General features: G+C 43.5%; 1 protein-coding gene across 1 annotated transcript; it reads left to right on the forward strand.

The window, feature by feature from the left end:
- The first annotated feature begins 255 nt into the window (after positions 1–255).
- Positions 256–14,158, forward strand: kif26ba (kinesin family member 26Ba). Its single transcript, XM_030094342.1, is given in 20 exon segments — positions 256–289; positions 958–1,160; positions 2,361–2,646; positions 2,649–2,692; positions 2,797–2,967; positions 3,145–3,280; positions 3,467–3,716; positions 3,824–3,928; positions 4,067–4,194; positions 5,233–5,400; positions 5,567–5,889; positions 6,037–6,733; positions 6,826–7,742; positions 8,062–8,224; positions 8,227–8,296; positions 8,522–8,671; positions 8,787–9,001; positions 11,897–12,162; positions 13,332–13,482; positions 13,962–14,158. Coding segments are annotated over 20 exon segments (4,632 nt in total). The 3' UTR covers positions 14,117–14,158.
- The last annotated feature ends 6,454 nt before the right edge of the window (positions 14,159–20,612 follow it).

Below are 20,612 nucleotides of genomic sequence, written 5' to 3' on the forward strand. Positions count from 1 at the left end.
TCACATCAGTCCTCATGCTTGCTTCCATCACATATAATTTGAGGAAAAGTGTTCAATTGGTGCTTATTATATTCAAACCACTAACCGGTGGCATGATAGTTTTATAATAGAAAGCAGCATTTTTTTTAGTTATTCCTACTGGTAAACTAGAATTAAATAGAGCAAGGGCAGAAAGGTAAGCTCCAACATTCCCCACACTTGAATAAACATCCAAATGAATACTTCATGAGTCATGAGTTTACTTACATTAATCTCATGGAGCGATGCAGAGAGTTGGAGAAGGAGGAGGGTTTGTTAAAGCCCGAGGCTGCAAAGTGAGAAAGAAAAAAAGAGAGCATTGATGAATAAGAGGAGGTCTTGACATACTGTGTGTGTGCGTGCGTGTTTGGCATGCATGTGAATGTACACATGTGTGTGTGAGACATGGCTGCAGGCTGTTTTTTTTTTTTCTTTTAAAAGGGGACAACAGCATGAGGTATCAGGCCACGGAGGAGCTGTACTCACTGTCAGCCTGCAGGCCACGGCACACACACGTGCACAAATGTGCACACACAAAAGGCTGTGAATGACTGTAGTAGCCCACCCAGGAGAAAATCTTTTCTTAAGCACACAACCTAGTTTTACTCTCCCATCTGCTGGTGTAATCTCTCAGGGAGATAGACCATCTCCCAATATTAGGCTTTACGAGAACCAGAGAGCTTCTCAAAAAGCTTCCTCAGCTTTAAACTGAAATAGTAACCTTTTAGGTGTCTTTACATTGCCATTTAAGAAACTTAAACACTAATTACCAGTAATTTGGCTTTTCTAATCATACAGCCTCGTTCATTTTCTATGGAACTTGTAAAATGTTTGGTGGACTCATCTGAAAAGATGATTTATTAATAATCCTTTGTTTGAAAACTGGCCGGTTTTCTTCACATGTTAAGTGACTGTGTGCGTTTTCCAACGTGTCTAAAGTCGTCACATCTCGGTGTATATGTGTAACCAGGGACAGCAAGCTGACCATGTTGCTAAGGGAGTCGCTAGGCAACATGAACTGCCGGACCACCATGATTGCTCACATCTCAGCCTCACCCAGAGATTTCTCAGAAACCCTCTCCACCATCCAGATTGCTTCCCGGGTCCTCCGCATGAAAAAGAAGAAAACTAAAGTCACCGTGGTGAGTTTGAATTAAACCTTGACGCTTCGTTAACCCTCTGCCAGACCAGTGACCACACTGGGTAACTTTGTCTTTTCCTTTGCATTCAGTACAAACTCTCGATTGTAAATTACTGACAGACACACGATTCACAATGAAATTGTTTTTGCTCAACAATGAAATGAATACCACATAAAACAGTGGATGATCTAGGAAATCAGAACGAGCAACAACAATACACAACGCTGATTATAATAACACCATAGTGGTTCCTTTCTGCCAGTACAACTGACTGACGCTTTTAAAAATAGATGAAAGCAGATGCACTTGTGAAAGATGGTGATACTGTGTTTGATCGTGAGGCCCGTGCTCATCCAGCTAATGACAGTGACTGTGTGTCTACTTTTGAACACGCCGCACATTGTTTCTAGTTTACCAGATTTATGGCCTTTTTATATTATCTGACGGGAGGAACTGTGGTGTTAATGGTGTCACAATTGGATTTTAGAACCTTTTGTAGAGAAGAATTGACGTCACACGCTATTTTGGGTGTCCGGCAAAGAGTTAAAAATAAGAAGCTATTTCTCCTAATTATGTCGCTACAAATACTCATAAAATCTGTGGCGATAGGTGGAGTCATACGTCATCTGTCTGACTGGTTCTCATATCAATAAGACATAGAGTTTTCATCTTGCTCATTACTCGGACCTGGCACTGTGCTGTGTTTTATTGTCTGGACTTTATGTGGAAATCTTGTACATAAAATTGAAAGTGGAACATCAGGCATTTTATCACTTCAGCTGCTGTCACGCTCAATCTCACACTGCTCATTCTCACTTATTTCAAAATTGTTCTGCAGTGGAGGAAAATGGGGGTAGATGTAAAGCCTCAGATCTTCACACGTTAAATTCCTAAGAAAATAAGGTGATGAGGGAAGTCTAAATGATTCAATGAAATTTCATTACGGGATATTAAAGGTCTTATCTAAATATAAATACTCTCCTCTTAGGAGAATATTGACCTGTTCTGCCGTTATTTCCCACTTCTCTATCATCCAAGCCTCTTCCAGCATGAACTGTCCATAAAAGGCTAAGATTCCCAGTAGAATAAATTTAAATAATTAAAAAAAAAAAAAACACTCTGAACAAGAAAAGGGAATCATTTTTCACCGCTCTTGTTTTTCTTTCAACACTTTTCCAACCATTTAATATATTTTTTCAGCAATACACCTCCAGCTCCTCTGGTGGCGAAAGCTCCTGTGAGGAGGGCCGCATGCGTCGTCCTACCCATCTCCGGCCTTTCCATCAGCGCGGTGACACCGACTCTGACCTCCCCTTGCTGCGACTGTCCAGTGACCCTGATGAATACTCCAGCAGCGAGCAGTCCTGCGACACAGTGATCTATGTGGGCCCAAACGGGGCTGCAGTGTCCGATAGAGAGCTGACGGACAATGAAGGGCCGCCAGAATTTGTTCCGATAATTCCTGCTCTGCTTCGAGGAAAATCATCGAGCAGATTCAGACACAAAGCCAGACGGCCGGAGCGCAAAGCAAGGTCAGTGGAAATCATTTAAAGGGTTTTAAAGGAACTATTCACACGTAAGAGATAAAAGTTGATTTTCCTGAATCGTAAGAGAATTTCTTCTTCCACACATTTAGTCTCAGCCAGAGGAGCAGTCGGGTGGTCCCGCTCAGCCCCTGTCGCAGGCCTCTCAGTCACTACTGGGTCAACCGTTGGCCCCCGTCCCAGAGGAGAGAGCTGAATGCTTGAAGTGCAACACATTTGCTGAGCTGCAGGAGAGACTGGACTGCATTGATGGCAGTGAAGAGGTGACAAACTCATCTTCTGGTTTTTAATTCTAAAACGGGTGTGTTGTGCGTGTTCATTCACACTTTGTGAAGAATATTATTTTGTCATTTACCTCAAGATTTTTTATATGTCTATGTGCACTAATATGATATCTTATCATGTCTTCGCTTGCTCATCTGTTCTTCCTTTTCTTGCAGGTGGCTAAGTTTCCTTTTGAAGAGGTTACAGTGATTAAACAAGGTTCCAAACAAGAGCCATGTCTATCCTCATCTCCATCCTCTACCCCAGCTCTACCCAGCTCTGCAGCTGTGTTGGATTCAGAAACAAAAACAGGTCAAAGTTTATTTCAATTAATCGAGATGCTGTTATTCATGTTTTATATCAGCATATATACGTGGTGACCCATATAATTTATATTTAAACACTCTGTAGTCTTGCATTTTAGTTTTGTGAAGCATTTCTAGTTTTTTTTTTTTTAACTGTTCTGCTGCAACCGCACTTTGTATCCCACATCTGCAGACTCTGCCGTAGGAGGAGCGGGGCAGTGCGTCTCCTCAGCAACAAGTGCCTCCAAGAGGAGGACCAATGACCAGCAACTGCAGGAAATCAAGGAGGTGGTGGAGGAGGCAGAGCTGGCTCAGACAATGATTCACAGCCTGGCTCAGAGTTCTGGATGTCCCATAGTCACGAGTGCCAGGAGTGTTACAGGAAGCAGCAACATCACCTCAAACTCTCTGCACAAGACCAAGAGCGCCCACCTCCATGACAGGTGATTCTAGAACGAAAAAAACAATGAGTTTTATTCAGGCTGAAGACCGTTTGGGTGTGAATGCTGGATGAGAGAATGATGAGTCCATTTTCTTTCTTTCTATACAGTCGTGAGAGTTTGAATCTGGTGAGCTGTAATTCTGACGGCAAGGCACGCCCTCTGGGATCGCCGCGCCTTGGTATCGCCAGTCTGACCAAAACGTCAGAGTACAGGTGAAATACACTGATCTATTCGACACTAACGATAACTAAGAGTCTGGATTTTAATCAGCAGTCTGTGTGCTAATAATGACAGTTGATGAAAAAAATCCGTTTCCATTATACCGTTGAGCTCCTGTGTGTCCTTCGCAGGCCTCCATCCTCGCCATCCCAGCGCTGTAAGGTGTACACCCAGAAGGGCGTTATGCCGGCAACTCCCCCTCTGTCCTCACACACCCTGGCTCAGGACGGCCAGACCGCAGAGGCTTTGACCTCAGACAGTAAGCACCTTTCTTCATCTTTCCACATGGATATTGCTTTGGTATTTCCATTTCCATTTCCATTTTTTTGGTCTGGTTTCACTCCGTTTCAGAATCCTAAACTCTGTTTTTTTTCTTTCATTTTAACATTAATACCTAACCAAAAACATTTTATCATCGCAATAAGTCTTATTTCACTCACAGTAGAATAAAAAGAACTTATCTGATGTTGATTGTATTGCATCTCAGCATTTTATTAAAATAATCACGCCTTATAAATGTGATGTTAGCAACATCTGTGAAAGTCGAAACAGAACAATGCTTCATTGTGTACCGCTCCTCTCTGTAATAACAGCTTGTAAACATCTGACAATGAGGCACTGCTGGCATTTTGTTCCAGTTCTGTTTGAACCATGACTGTAATTGTTTTGAAAGTCTGCTACTTCTTTGCAAGAGTTTTTGTTTGCTGATGCACCAAATGTTTTTGATTGGTGAAAGGTGAGTGCTGCAGGCACTTCAGGTCTGTAGATGGACTGTAATACAAAATTATACTGTTGAGATTGATCCAGTGTGTGTCGCAGCATTCTGTTGCCAGAGCCCTCCCTGGGAAAGATGTACCAATTATGTCCCATCCAGATGTTGCAAATAATTGCATCCTGTTTTTATTCGCATTTTTTCTGCCCATTTATCAGTCTAATTCTTTTGGCTTTGGGGTTGTACTGACCTTGTGTGGATCCAATCTCTCTTAAACAGTTTAGCAATTTAGTTGCTGCACAGCATGTCAAGAACACAACCACTCCGAGTAGAACATTATTTAGGCATTACCTAAAGGTCATATCTAGGAACAACAACTGCATAAATCATTGAACTGTCAATCCCTCCCTCGTTCATCTTATTCTTGTTAAATGCCGAATGATCCGAGCACAAGTTTATCTGCATAATAAAAAATGATTTGAAATTGTCGTCGTATTGTCGTGACAGCTTCCCAAACTGTCAATGCATGAATTCTTGGAAAACAACCTGACGTGCAATGCCAAATGTATGTTTCTTTTTCTGCAGACAGTTTGGCTGCAGACAGCGGTCGTTCCTCCACAGAGTCCCTGCTGTCCAGAACTTCTCCTGCCGGCATGAGCCCACAAGTCCGAGAGCCAACTGCGTCTTTGTCTGCCAGCCTTGGCTCAGCTGAGACTCTCTGCGACGATGACGTCCCTCCGATACCTCTGGACACACAGAGAAGGTCAGTTGTGGTGCGCTCACCATTTATCAAGGGAAAAACAGTTGGAGGCAAAATGTCATGATGATATTCAAACTTTTACAGAGAGATGCAAATATGCGCCATGATATAGGTGTAATCAAGACATTAAAATTCTGAGAGTGCACTGTTTTCTCTCTCCTCACCTCGTAGCTGCAGGACCGGCTGTGTCTGTGGTAGCAGTTGGACCTGTTGTGCTTGGCGAGGATGAGCCGATGTACGCCGTGGTTCCTGGAGTCGCAGAGGACCAAAGTGTCACAGCTGAGGTTCAGGGCTCGGTCTGTCGGCCAACCAGCATCATGAGTTTCGGCAGTGACTGTGACTCAGTCACCGCTCTGGCGTCGCGCTCTCAACCCATCAGCAACTTGAGTGATCTGGCTTTGAACAGGGCTGTGGAGGGTTATCAAATGCCCGCATGTCCCGTCACAACCTCAGGAGTGACGGAAGTCGTTGCAATGGCAGAGGTGAGTGGGCCTGCTTTGGCATCATTTGGCCTGTGTCCATCTGCTACTTATGTAAAATAGGTTTCATCAAATGTAAGCTAAAGAGTTCAGTCTTTTCCAAATTCTCAAGTTTAATATATCAAACCCAATTGTTATTTATTCCTGCAGGTGGCAATGGCCAAGCTGCGGAATGAAGGTGAAGCCATCGTCACAGGACTGTCTACCTGTGGTTCACCCATCACCTCCTGGATGAGCGACCTGAGTATGGGCAGTGAAGCTGACCAGTCTCTCCACAGTTTCAGCCAGTCCCAGAGCCAGCAGGGAGAAGCTCTAGCAGACCCTGACCCCAACCAGAGCTTTGGAGTAGATGGCTTTGGTGAATATGAAAGCAGCGGCAGATCACGAAGAGGGAGCATGGAGGGAGAACTGGTCCTGTCAGAAAACCTGAGTGATAAAAGCACTCCTACCAAAGACAGACTTAGAAAGCTGCCTCCCTCCATGGCTAAAACTAACATCCAAATTCTCACGGGACCTACAAACATCTCTCCTTTCAAGAGCAGTGTCAGTGGTCAGCCGTGTGTGGCTGTCAAACCCATGGTCATACAGGAACCCACCATCATCTCCTCACCAACAAAGACCAACCTGATGAAAGACCCGGTCAAGTGCAACGCAGCACTCCTGGCTTCCATCTCCAGTGAGATGAGCTTTGAGGACCCCTGGCTGAAACGCGGCACAGAGGAGGGAAAGTCCAGGGAGCTGGTGTGTGAAGTGAAACCCGAGAAGAGAGAGGCTGAATCCTTTAAGAGCAAAACTGATGAAAGAGCTGTATGCGGGAACGACCAGACTCTGCGGAGGGTAAGACATGGCGAAAAGATCGTTTCACACTAAAATGTTTCAGGTCTGTGTTTTATATTTGTATTATGTGATTTTTTTACTCTTAAATTTCTACTTTTCCAGGTGGAGATCATGGCAGCTCTAGTTCAGGCGGGGAGGTGGTGTCTTCTCCAGACTCCTTTAAAAGAGTGGTGGATGGTTGTGAGATGGTTGCTGTTATCCAAGGTGAAGGCTTCACAAGTATCTACAGCCCTGATATTCATCGCACAGCCAGTCTCCCACGTGGCTGGCATCGTCTTAACCGCCATGACGGTTTAGACAATGGCACCGAGTACTGCAACCTCGGGGTCACCACCTCCACTCCCTGTAGTCCCCGGGCTACGCTGGACCGCTGGGGAAAGCAGGGCTTTTTCTCCCAGAAGAAGGGAGGAATCCCACCCCTTCCACCAGTGCGAAAGTCAAGCCTTGATCAACGGAACAGGGCAGCCAGTCCTCTTCACCTGTCCAGCCATGGCGTCTCGTCTCTTGGCAGCTCACAAGATGATGCGGGGATATCTGGAAGCGGTGTTACCAGACAGCGTGGCTCCAGCATAGACAGCAGTAGACTTTTCAGTGCCAAGCTGGAGCAGCTTGCCAATAGAACTAACTCTCTTGGCCGAGTCCACAGTTCACACAATGGATCCCACCATTACGACTGCTTCTCCCTGGAGAGAGGGGAGAGCCTGAAAGGGGGAGGAGTCAGGGGGGACAGCACCATGCCTCGCACTGGACGAAGCCTCACCCGTGCCGGATCGGTTTCCTCCCCAAGTGGAAACGCCAGCAGCCTCAGTCTCAGTGGGAGCCCCGGTTCCAGCAGCGCTCCACAGTCTCCAGCCAAGACCAGCGGTCAGTCAAAGATCTCAGCCGTCAGTAAGCTGCTGATGACCAGCAGTCCTAAATCCAGGAGCCTGTCTGCCTCCAGCACCAAGACTCTGAGCTTCTCAACCAAGTCTTTAAGCCAAACGTCCAGCCGCAGCTCCAGCCTTCCACCGAATGGAAAGGTATGGATTACATTTATTTATCAATCAATCCATCTATCAATCCATACATACAGTACATACAACAGCATCAGACCGATGGTAAGCTCAGGTATTTAGCATTCCTACTCAAAGGTAACAGTTAACTTTGTTTTCACCCACCTCAACTGTTTTTTTTTTTTTTGGTGCCACAACTGTGGAACTTTTTCTTCCAGTATTTTCAGCCAGCACAGAGTCAGAACAGAAAACAAACCCGGACTGTGAAGTGAAGCCAAATAATCAAAGGTATCCTTGCTGCCATTCCACTTTACAGTCAACTAAGCTATTTATTTCTGTTCCTCAGCCACAGAGTTCAGCCCAGGGACCTCTGCAGCAGCAGGAGAGACCTTCTACTGGGTCTTGGTCTACGCAGTCTCTGAGCCGCAGTCGAGGGGGAAGTCTGACTGCCAAATTGCCTCTCCGTGCTGTCAACGGTCGAATCTCAGAACTCCTCCAGGGAAGTGCAGGCTCCGTTCGAGGAGCCATGCCCAGGGAGGAGGCACAGATCCAGCTGAGGAAAGGGGAGTCACAGGAGCAAGGTTAGTCTCACTTTATCCCGCATGTCAGCCTTTTACACATTGATTTGTCTCAAGGTCAAAAACCACAAAACACTGCAAATCATGTCAGTGTGTTTTACAAATAGATGAACAGAGTGGGAAAGATCTTTGGAGCAGATGATCTCAGAATAAATGGTCAAATTTACTCAGTAAACTGTCATTAAAATGAAGTCAGTAAGCATATGATTTCTATGTTCTTGTTTCCAGCGGCGGGGGAGCTGGTGCAGGAGGCGTTGGTGGAGATGCCCCAGGAGAAGAGAGGGCAGCAGTGGTCCAAACACTGCCCTCTCCCTACAGCAAGATCACGGCTCCCAGAAAACCTCACCGGTGCAGCAGCGGCCACGCCAGTGACAACAGGTAAGAGCTGAAGTGCCATGAAAAACATGAAACTTCATTTATTTGGAAATATATTTATTTGTTTATAGTTGTTTTGATTTTGACCTTGTTTTCAATCTTATTTGTCCTCTAATAGCAGTGTGCTGAGTGGTGAGCTCCCACCTGCCATGGGGAAGACTGCCCTCTTTTACCACAGCGGAGGCAGCAGTGGCTATGAAAGCATGCTGAGAGACAGCAGCGAGAACACCGGGAGCACCTCCTCCGCTCAGGACTCCCTCAGTGAACACAGTTCAGCTACCACCTCCTCCCGACGGAGCTCCAAAAGCAGCAAGAAGAGCAGGAGCAACACAGGTCACGATAACACATTTATTTTCAGGCGCTTGCTATAATTATACTTTCCATTCATCACCTTGACGATGTGTGGGAAAATGTGGCAATCAGCCATCGTTGCATGCAAGAAGGCCGTTTTGCAGTAAATCTTTAAAGCGATAGATTATGGGTGTCATTATGATTGAAAACCAGACATGAATTAGAATTGATCCTGTCTCGCAGGAACACACACTAAACAAACTGCACACAGTTTGTAAATTAAATTAAATTGCTGCATAATTACAGCCTCGGTTTCTGGTTTTATTCAATTGATTCATTGCATTAAACATATTTTGCCAGCCTTTAATGTGCGTGACATAAGGTACATATCTGCAAAAAATGAGATCAGGGCATGGTGAAAAGTTTGATGGGAAAAAAAATTGGAAAGAAGTGATTGAATGAAAAAAATTGCCACGTCTCTGAGGAGAATCAGAGTGATAATAAGGCAAAGCACAGGTTAGTGGAGAGTGAAGAGAGCTGTGTCTGCAGGAGGTGCCAGGTAGGGAAGGTGACCCTGACCACCCATCTGTGAAATGGTAAAGGGATTGTGCTGGTGCAGGCTGTAATGAATATATTCACCAGAACACAACACACAGAGCTTCCTAATGTGCCTGCCAAATTAATCTGTAGTGGTTAAGCGTGGGGATGGATATGAGCATAAAATCAGCCTGGAGACAGGCAGCTTTTCCTGGTGTCTTTCTGATTATTGATTTAAATTGGAATTAGCCTTTCCACCCCAGTGTGCAGAAAGCGGTCTTACCTCCTGCCACGCGGCATAAAACTCTGGATTTACTCTAGTTTTTCTAAAACTATGACGGATTCTGTGGATCAGAAAACCAATTCACTGTCAAACTGACACAAGATGACACAAAATTGAGGATTACTTTAAGTTTGTTGCGTCTGAAGGTGAAGCCAGTAACCACAGAATGCCAGATGCTGTTCAACCCTGATCCAAGAGCGCTGAAGAGCCTCTAATAGGAAGAGGAGAGAGTCTGTGGAGCACAGACAGACACAATGTCCAACAAAAATGTTAATCACAACTCCAGCTGAGTCTCTCTTTGAGCTTGATGTCCATTTGATTGGAGTCACTGTCGCTTCCCCTGCTTCTATTTTTTCATCTAATTTTGTCACAGATTTTCTCCTCGTGCTTTTCTTCAGCTCTCTCTCTCTCTCTCTCTTTACCCTCTCCTCCCAGCAGACTCTCCATCCTCCCTCTGTCCCGCTACGCGCTGCTTCCTAATGAAATACAAATGTCTCTGCTTGACCTTTCGGAGCTGCACTGAGACCAAAAGACAGCTGCAACCTTATTAAAATCACCACTTTCTCCCCACCTCTCTCAGTCTCAGTCTCTCTCTCTCTCTCTCTCTCACACACACACCATCTTCCAGTTCCTGCTGAATCTGATAACTCTCATTCCCGACGACATGCCCGACAGTTTCTCACGCAAAGGAAGCTTGCACGAGTGTGTGTGGGTTCATTGTAGCGTGGTGGACAGATTAGAGGCTGACCTGCTGCTCTTATCAATGTGCTTCAACTTTTTATCTCGTTTCACACTCCATTACTGCTTCTCGTTCTCTCTCTGCTTATTCAAACCCTCAGTAGTTTCCCGTTGTCCTTTTCTTTTTAGCTCACTGCAGTGATTCCTCTGTCTCTCTCGCTTGCTCCCCATTTCCTTTGTCAGTTCTACAGACTGTCATCAGTTTTTTTCCCCCGCCAAGATACCTGCTTTGATGCAAAGCAAATTGAAACATGATATTCCTGTATTCCACGTCTGCCTGCTGTAGGGCTGAGGATGAGTGTTTTATTTCAGTTTTTCTGTCTCAATGGTGAGGAAACAACACAGTTTGTGCACAAAGTGTTTCAGTTTATGTTATCTTTGATTTGCAAAGAGTTCAAGGAATAGATTAATCTCTCTCTGTGTTTTATCCCTTCAATAATTTGCTAAAGCTAGTAGGTGAGCATAAAGACTTGACACTTCCTGGGTTCAATACTGTCACTTCATGAAACCAGGTTTTTCTTTGTTGTTGTTGTTTTCATTTTTTTATGAAGCAGACTGTCATCTTCTGTAATGATATCATGGTAGTAACAAAGACATCAGTATGTTTTTAAATTATTTGGACAATTCTTTCACTCAGTGCTGTTTTTTAAATACTTTAACAGGTTTTTGTCTGCTGTTTTCAAGGATTATCTCTAATTGGCATCACATAGGCTGACCATGTTTCTGGCAGTGGTCAAATATGAAGATCATGTAAATGGTTCTTCACCAAACGTAAAAAAAGAGGAAATTATCAATCAGAAATTTATTAATCCATTAATCTTTGATAAACACTGTTGGAGTCGAACCTGGGGCAGGACACAACCTGAACAAGATGCTGAGTCCATCTCTGGGCTAAAACCAAGACACACAATCATTCATGCACACACACTCACACTTATGGGCAGTGTCGAGTCATGAGTTGTCAAACATGTCTTTGGGTTGTGCGGCAAAGCTGCAGTACAGAGAGCGCATGCATGGAAGAACATGCAGCCTCCACATAAACACCCCCTGAATCAAACCAGGATGTTTCTCCAGTGATGCAGGAGGGTTAAACACTACACCAGTGGTAAAACTGGCCATTGACCAAGTCAACAACTCAAAGATTGCATCTCATCCTCGAGCTGTCTGAGTGTTGTGAAACACTGACACAAAGTCAGAATAACTTTCATAAAATGAGAAAAAATTCTCAAAAGGCTTGTAGGAATGTAAGAAGTGTTCTGAGGGTCTGAGGGTCACTCAACGTTCATCAAAATGTGTGTTTGCATCATTGGAAACACTCAACTCAGTCTGTAAAACATTTTTCTCCAACATATTGGGGGTTTTTTTTTTTTTTTTTTTAGGCCTTCAGCGTCGACGTCTGATCCCCGCTCTGACCTTGGACTCATCATCTTCATCACCATCTCACCGCTCCTCCAAGCAGGCTGTCACGTCATCCTCTTCGTCCTCTTCCAGCCCAGGGGCATGCTGGGTAGATGGACCACTGGGACCTCCTGCACCCTCAAATCTTCGGGGTGCAGCTGCCACGACCGAGACCTTTGAGATCAAAGTTTATGAAATTGATGACGTTGAGCGGCTACAGAAGAGGAAGGACAAAGGATGGAACAAGGTGAGGGGAAGGAGGATTAGATGGACACACACACACGCACACACACGCACACACACACGCACACCTGAGCTACAGTTTCAAGCCTAAAAGTTTGATCCTTATCTCCTCTTGTCTACAACCTGAAGTGTCCTTGTGTAAAGCCCAAATTGCAGCTCATTTCTACAAACCTGAGGGGAAAATAAGTGACTCTGGACAATAAATGACAATAAAAGACGTTTCCTTGTAAAAACGCTGAACAAAGAAAATAAAAAAAAAATAGAGAAGGGACGTTTGGAGGAACCTGCAGGATGATTTATGTTACTGTTCAGTTTAAAAGGGATCATATTTAATAGTGAAAGATACACATCTTTTTTTTTTCTGAATTACATGCATTTGTATATTTATACCGATACACTGGAACAACATGGAGATCTAACTAGATTTCAGTTTGATTTGAGGTGAAAGGAACTTGTTCAGGTTGGACTGAAGGAAAGAAAATGTGATTGAATCCAACAAAACAGCTGGAACCGAGTGAAGAATGTATGAAGAGTTTGCTTTAAGAAAGAACGCAATGATCCGAAGGAGGAAAAACAGCAAAGTGCTTATGCCAATAAAATTGACTCAATCAATAACAGTTGAGGGATCCATTAAAAAGCGTTCATTGCTCTGTGGGATCTGCTGCTCATAGAGAACCAGAGGAAGAAGCTGGAGTAATAGAAACAGGAATGTGAAATGAAGAGATTATGAAAAATAACCAGGCTCGCTGAATGAATCAACATCATCAAAGTATTTTTCATAAAGTATTTTATGTTATTTTTTTTTAAGATGATCAGAAATTCCTACAACTGCAGAAAACAGGCTGCAGAATTCATAAATTCTTGGAAATTAAAAGATTTTTTTTTTGCCTTTTTGTAACTATCGTGTATTCAGGGTAGTGAGGATAGAAAGCGGGAGAGAAAAGCATTGAATATAGATTTATTCTCCCTCCACCTGCTCCAGCGAAGCCGCTCAGTGTCTGAAAGTACTGCACTCTGGTCCCGCTGGGATCTGATGAGGTGTGAATGTATGCAACCACGTGAATGTTAAACATGCTGCTGCAGATAAAGGAGAGCCACGTATTTCCCCTGTGAAAAAAATAAAGGTGAATTAAAATCAATTGTTGTCCGTCTGCCCTCTGTCCCTTGTGTCAGGAGGTGGTGTACGTCAGTGCCAAGCTTCGCCTGCTGGAGCACCGCCAGCAGCGCATCAGTGAAGTCCGAGCCAAGTACCAGTGTCTGAAGAAAGAGCTGGAGCAAACCAAGCAATACCTGATGCTGGAGCCGCACAAGTGGACCAATGAGTGTAAGTGTAGCACTCTCACACTTCAGGGAGTCTTCGTGTGTGTGTGTGTGTGTGTTTGTGTGTGTGTGTGTGTATATGTATATATATATATATATATATATATATATATATATATATATATATATATATATATAATATATATATATATATATATATATAGTGAGAGTCACAACACACACAACTCTTAAGGATTTAGGCCATAATTATTAGCAAATTTTAAAAATGCTCAAACCAAAGAAACTTCTCAGTTTTTTGACGTCGCCCAGTGCAAGGAGAGAGACTCGGTGAATCTTTGTTTTCAGACCCAAGCGGGGTACAGTCATACCAACCTTTGACTGTGTGTCATTTCATGCTGCTCTTGTTTATTCCACAAGATATCATGACAATAATAAACGCAGCATGTCTCCATCCTTAACGCTGAAGGATAAAAACGCCTGCATGTTTTGACGCCTCTTCTCTATCTGTCCGTCTGTGTCCAGTCGACCTGCAGCAGCCCTACGAGGTGGACTCACTGGAGTATCTGGAAGCTCTGGAGACCGTCACGGACAAACTGGAGACCAGAGTGAACTTCTGCAAAGCCCACCTCATGATGATCACCTGCTTCGATGTGTCCTCAAGACATCGGTACAAATGAAGGGACGAAGATACAAACACTGCTAGACTTCTATTGTGAGACTCTGCCTCCTGACTAGTAGAAATCATTCAGAAAAACATGTCTCAACAAATATCTCTCCCTGGATGAGCGGGCAGAAGGATGGAGGAAAAATACTACGAATGGAAGTATTTTGTAAAAACGATCAGGCCAGCAAACAGTTTTTTCTACTTTTTTGCGTCAGTCTTCAGATAAACACTCATTTAACGAAGGAAGTTATTGATAGACTACCTGGAACCAGCGGACTGAGGCTGCACACTGCTCCGTTTGACTTTGAGTGACCAGACAGGACTGGGGTGGCTCTCAGTCCAACTTTTAAGAATGTAAAGACGAACGGGGAGGAGGGGAGACGACGACACAAGCTGCCATTTAAAGAAGAAGAAAAAAAAAGGAGCGATTTTTCATCTGCCATCACTTTGGAAGAGCACTTTCTGGAGTTTACATGGTTGAGAGCCACTGGCTGCGAAGAGCAGAGAGGTGACTGCTGGACAGCCTGGTGCTGCAAACATGAGGAGAAAGACAGAAAGACAAAGAGAATGATTTAGATAAGTGCCTTGTGAACATTTCAACATAACCAAGACCGACTCTCTTTCTTTCTGAAGTTGTGCACATGCAGTATGTATGGTGCTAGCATTGAAGAATCCCACAAACGATCAGTGTCCATGGAAAATGTTTTCACCTACTGTCATATTTAAATGTGCTGTTTTACTGTGGGTCGGTGTTTTACTATAGGACAAACAAATAATATACTGAAATGTGTTATTTGTACAATGCTGGTATTGAAAAGAAACACCAAGTCCTCTTTGAAATTACAAATCTGTTGTCAGGACCAAATATCCGAAGAGTAAGACAGACCTTTTTTTTTTTTTTTCCCAGAACACAGAATTATGCGTTAAAAAAAAAAAAAGAAAGACATTTTATTGTGGTGTTGTTTCTACCTTGACTTTACTCACAGAGCACATGTGATTTTTGACCCTCCGGGGCATTCCTACACCGTGTATGTATCTCCGCTGATGGTGCAGACGTGATGGCTTTTTCATGTTGGCCAAGCAATGAAATGTCTGTCATGTAGGAGTGAAAGTGGAAACGTTTCCTTCTTATCCAGTGTTAAAGTACATCTGACTGCCCGGCCGCCTGCCTGACAGGAAGACTGTCTGTTGTTTGTATCTGTGTCGTTCTGCGCTATTCTAAAAGAAACTGAATGATTTGTCAACGTGTGTGTTTTCTAATGAGGTATCCTTTTTTTATTGAAGTGCAATGGAACCATGTAGAGACTCCGTTCAACAGAAAGAGATATTTAAAACCATAATTGTGACTACAAAAGAGGTGCAGGGAGTGTAAATTTTAAAATTAAGATCTGTATTATTTGAAATATGTCATGAATTTAGGGTTAAAATACTAAAGGATTCCAATTATGGGACGCTTGAATGGCGCCACTGTTGCATTTGTCTAATGTGAAGGTAGTATAAAATCTGTTTAAAAGAACAATGTGACGAGTCGATCGGGATTCACAGATCTCTGCCTGGTTCCATTTTTTTGGGAACGAATAGAAACCCTTCAGATTTGTTCATATTATTCTCTATGGTGCTTGAGATGTTTATGATCTAAATGTTTGTACAAATATAAATATATGAAAGAGCCTGTTTCCCTCTCAAACAAATCAATGCCATTCAAATGCTTCTTCTCCATCGCTGTCATCACTGCCCAGTCCTCTGTACGGCTTCGCCCACCAACAGTGGAACTCCTGATCATCCCGTTTGAGGTTAAAGTACTGAAGGCTGCCGACTTCCGGAGGGGAGACGATGTGCTGATTTTGTTACGATTAGTCAACGGTGTTAAATTCATCTCTCAAACACCTCAAACGATGCTTGCTTCAGTGAATTGGCGCAAAAACTGGAAATAAGCTTTTAAATCTGACAGGTTTTGATCTTTGCTAAGAGGAAACAGGTATTGAGTTCATAAGGCGGGGGGAGCTGAGGAAATCCACGATGGGCATTACCCCAATAACCACACCTCTGACAAATTAAACTCCAGATTCAGGCAAAGTTTCTCTCACTGTTTCCTGCTTCCATCTAACGGTTCAACGTGCTCGTCATGAATGAAAGTTTATTTATTTGAGCTTGAAGACGCTAATTGATGTTCTTATTTATGTACACCTTATGATCTTAAAGAGTTACTATGCATTTCGAAAAACTGTACATAATTCGTTGCCAATACCATGTCGTATATAAATCTATATACTGTGCACATTATATATGCGCTCACTTTATTTATATAATTTTTTTTTTTTTTTTTGGTTGTTTTGATTTGCTCCTGTTGTTCCTCTTGAGGGTTTTAATCGGTTTGGATTTCCTAAAACATTCACATACCGTTGGGTTCACAGTGTCAGTCCATTAAATACGGACCAATGCAACACGATGGTGAATTGTGTATTGGCCAGTATTCGGGACATGATAGCTTTTCGTGACAAGCTGTGGATGTTCTGGGAACCTTACCTTTCAGAAAGCTAATGGTTGGCACCTGTTTCCCATGATTCAGTGCTATGTGGGAGATTTCTCTGCGGATTCGCCACTGCCAAGTCTAACGTGGTAGCACTTTATAATTCAAGCAATAAGCAAACATCTTTATTAGGTCTTGGTATCCTCCCCGGGTTATTTATGGGTAACAAAGTCCATGTGAAACTATGTGGATTCCTATAAATCAACTTCTTCACCAAAAACACCTGTAATGTCCGATTTGAGGTCAAACAGAAGAAAACAACTCGACAAATTGACAGATGTGCTGTTAAATATTTCTGCAGGAGCGTTTAAGAATTATAACGTGTTATCTGGAAATCTAACACATAGCATCTGACTTGTTAAGGAGTATTGTGTGTTTAAGTTTGGGTCGAACCACATTTACTAAAAACAGATGTTACCATTAGTATCCAGACTACTTTTCGCTGAGCTCAGTTGTAAGACGTTGGGCCAGTTGTTGGAAAAACTCAGTTGAAATGGGTTCAATTTTGTGTCAGATTGTAAGAAACCACACAATTGCTAGCTGCGGATTCCTCATTGTGCATGTGGTGTGTCCATGATTTAACATCATACTGTCCTCTGCAGATTTACTGTTTTTGTGAATGTGGTCCGACACATTGTGTTGATGGAAGTGTACGATGGAGGGATGTAAATAAAGGAATGTATTGAAAGAGCTCCACAAGTGATTTTTCCTTCGTATATAAAATGGACAAAAAAGATACACAGCATGTTCTCAGGCCACATCTTGCAGAACACATTAAAAATTCAGCTTAGATTTGTTGAAAGCACATGGTTCATGAATTACAAGGATTTATCAAAGAATGGAACTCAACATTTAATTCTTTTGGTCTGATGCTGTCAAATATTTCATTTTCATTGCCGTATGTTTTACTTTCGTATCAGTATTTTCCCAAAAGATCCATCAGACAATTTCAAGAGTTAATTTTCCAGCAAAAGTTCCACGACTTCCACTTCTTATTGTGAAGCAACATGTGATTTCTATCTGTGAAAAGTGCTACATAATTTACATTTACTTTACTTATTTACCGTCTGAAGATTGTTTAGACCATCCCACATCAGGAAGACTCAGGAGAGACTCATTCTGAAGCAGAGAACTACAAACACCTGGGGCGACACACTGACAGTAAACTTGGCTGGGTGAGAAACACCGAAGCTCTTGACAAGAGGGGCCTAAACCGTCTGTTTTTGAGGAACCCGAGTTCTTCAGCATGTGCCACACCATCCTGAAGGTGTTCTGGGAGTCTAGTGGTGAGCGCGATCACTGTGCCTGCTTTCTTTGGGGCAAGATACATTCAAACTGCGATAACAAATAATGCTCAGAGCAATTCAGCAGACATTAAATGCATTCATCATTTTTTGTAAAGCCACACAGTTTTAGAATTGATAATTTGTTATTTTTAATATGAAAAAAAAAACTTCAATGCAAAACTGTAAAGGTTAGCTCTAATGGTTTGCAACTCTTGCACAACATATAAAAACAAATATTTACAAAATCAAAGGATGAAAGTAGATTGTGATGTGACACATTTAGAAAATTGAGCATCCAACCAAGTTCAGAAACCTCCTCTTGGCACGAGACAGAGCATCATTAGAGCGAGAACTGGAGGAGGGAGGGCACGACGTGGTTTAAGCTCTGTAAGCTCTTCCCATACTTTGAAAATCCCCGCAGTAAATAATTGAGAGCAAATCAGAAGTCACTATTTAATGAACTGCACAGAGCTGTAATGACAAATATATCGGTCTGACGGTACACATGCATCCACTCTCCTTTATACTGTGTTTGTCCACTGTTGAATGCTATAGACAATACACAAAAAGCAGGATTTTTTTTTCTTCACTCTGTTGTGAACAAAGAGCTGGACGAGAAGTGTGAACACACCCTGAGCTTCCTCTGCCTGTGTGTGTGTGTGTGTGTGTGTGTGTGAGTGTGTGCAGCTTAAAACCCTGCAGGCAGATCTCTCAGTGACATATTGCCCCATCGAGCCTGCTTTGATCATCAGTGCACAGCAAGACACAGGAAGGAGGAGAGGGGAGGAATGAAAGAGGAGAAAGACGAGAGGAAGCAGCAGAAAGGTAGTAAAATGAAATGCAAAGGGAAAGAGAACGAGTGATTAGTGAGTGCAGGAACACGGCTCGTAGAGGGGGAGGGACGAGGTGAGGTGTGGAAGAGCCGGACTGCTGCAAAAAGAAATGATCAGACTGGGAATAAGAGTGGTGAGGTTAGTCAAATACTTCAGCTTCACCTGAAATTAAAAAAAAAAAAAGTAAGAACGACCGCTATATTCATTATGAAAATGTGTTTCTGTTGCTTTTTCTACCCAGGTCGTATTGTAGAGCTCCAGCGACTTCTTGTCTCTGACCCCATAAACACAGGAAAAGAGAAACAGTTTGCAGGCATTACTTCAGTCAGCAGAGATTCTATTAGGAGCAACGATCTTCACAGTAAACACACAACAGATAACCAGCGGTTTTGTCTTTTTAAAAGACAGTGGATGCCACTCCGCAGGAAGCCCAAAACAAGTCTTTAAAAATGAACCAAAGCTCAGCTGGTGGGATCCAAAAAGATGTCGTAAAATTTTGATTGACATTTTTTATGATTGCATTAGGAGTGCTGTAAATCAGTTTGGAATTAATAGCAAGATGTCTGTTTTAATTTCTAATGACTGGATGGCCCCTCTGTGTACATTTGGATCAGACTTTGTTTGAAGGCAAAGCGCATGTGGAGAGGAGAGCCCCGAAGTCGCAGGGCGGGAGAGACGGAGTGACCAAGAGAAGTGAACGGCGGCGAGGAGCAGACAGAGAGGTGGAGAACCTCTACGAGGGTGAAAATTGAAAGTGGGGGAGAGTAAATGGCAGACGGGTGACTGAATGAAGGTGGTTAAACCGGCTGGGTGTCCCTGATTGGCCCTGGCTGCCTGTAGAGATGGAGCCAAAGAGAGTGGAGAGACACCAAGGAAAGGTGAATTTAATTTGAAAAGCTTTGAGTGAGAGTGAGAGGCAGAAAGTGTGCGTGTGACGGGGGGTGGGGGTGGGGGGGGGGGGGGCGGGGGGTTACACGGCAGCATGAGGGAGAGAGAGGATAATGGTCCGGCAGTAGTAAAATCTAATTTGACGGGCGTTATGAGGTGAGAGAGTGAGTGAGCGACAGGAAGGAGCAGAGCCACAAGGGGAATGAAGGAGGACGGACCAGAGCGGCAGGACAGGCCCGTCGCTTCACCAGTACTTTAGTTTATTCATTTACCTGAATTTACCTTTGACCTTTCCATGCTTTCAAAGATTAAAGAAGTATCTCTATATATCTATAGATAAGCTCTTATATAAGATAACCATGCCAACGTAACCTCTAGCTTCGCAACTGCACACATGAATCATGAAGGTTCCATCCAGTTCAGGCCCTAAAAAGCAGATTGGTCAAGTGTAGTCTGCTTCCAGTTTCTGATCCCTGCAAAGACAAAAATACACAACCCTGCACTCTCACACACCCACACACTCTTTCCCTCGCAGGAAATGCTGTCATCAGTTTGCAAACAGGAGAATTTTGGGATTACCGAGGGAAGTGTGTGTGTGTGTGTATGGTGTGTGTGTGTATGAGAGAGAGAGAGATGGATATGCAGAGAGGTTGATAGATGTTTTGAAAACCCTGCTTCACTAAACCAACACGCACATACACACATGCATGCATGCGCGCACAGCTCAGAAATCCCTCATCACGATGGAATCTACAGATTACACAGGAGACAGGAGACGGGGGCCCACAGGCGTCCGCGGGGTCTCCGACGCCGCGCGTCTCCCGCATGTAAACACAATCGGCCAACACCGTGGGATTTACAGCCTGATGTGAACACGAGCTTTACTTTAAATGGTTACAGAAAGAGAAACATCACAGCCTGGATGTCAGTGCGTCAAAACAAGCTGCCAGCAATACTTTGTTGCTGCATGTT

The sequence above is a fragment of the Salarias fasciatus genome, chromosome 1, assembly GCF_902148845.1.
Source record: "Salarias fasciatus chromosome 1, fSalaFa1.1, whole genome shotgun sequence".
Classification (NCBI taxonomy): Eukaryota; Metazoa; Chordata; class Actinopteri; order Blenniiformes; family Blenniidae; genus Salarias; species Salarias fasciatus.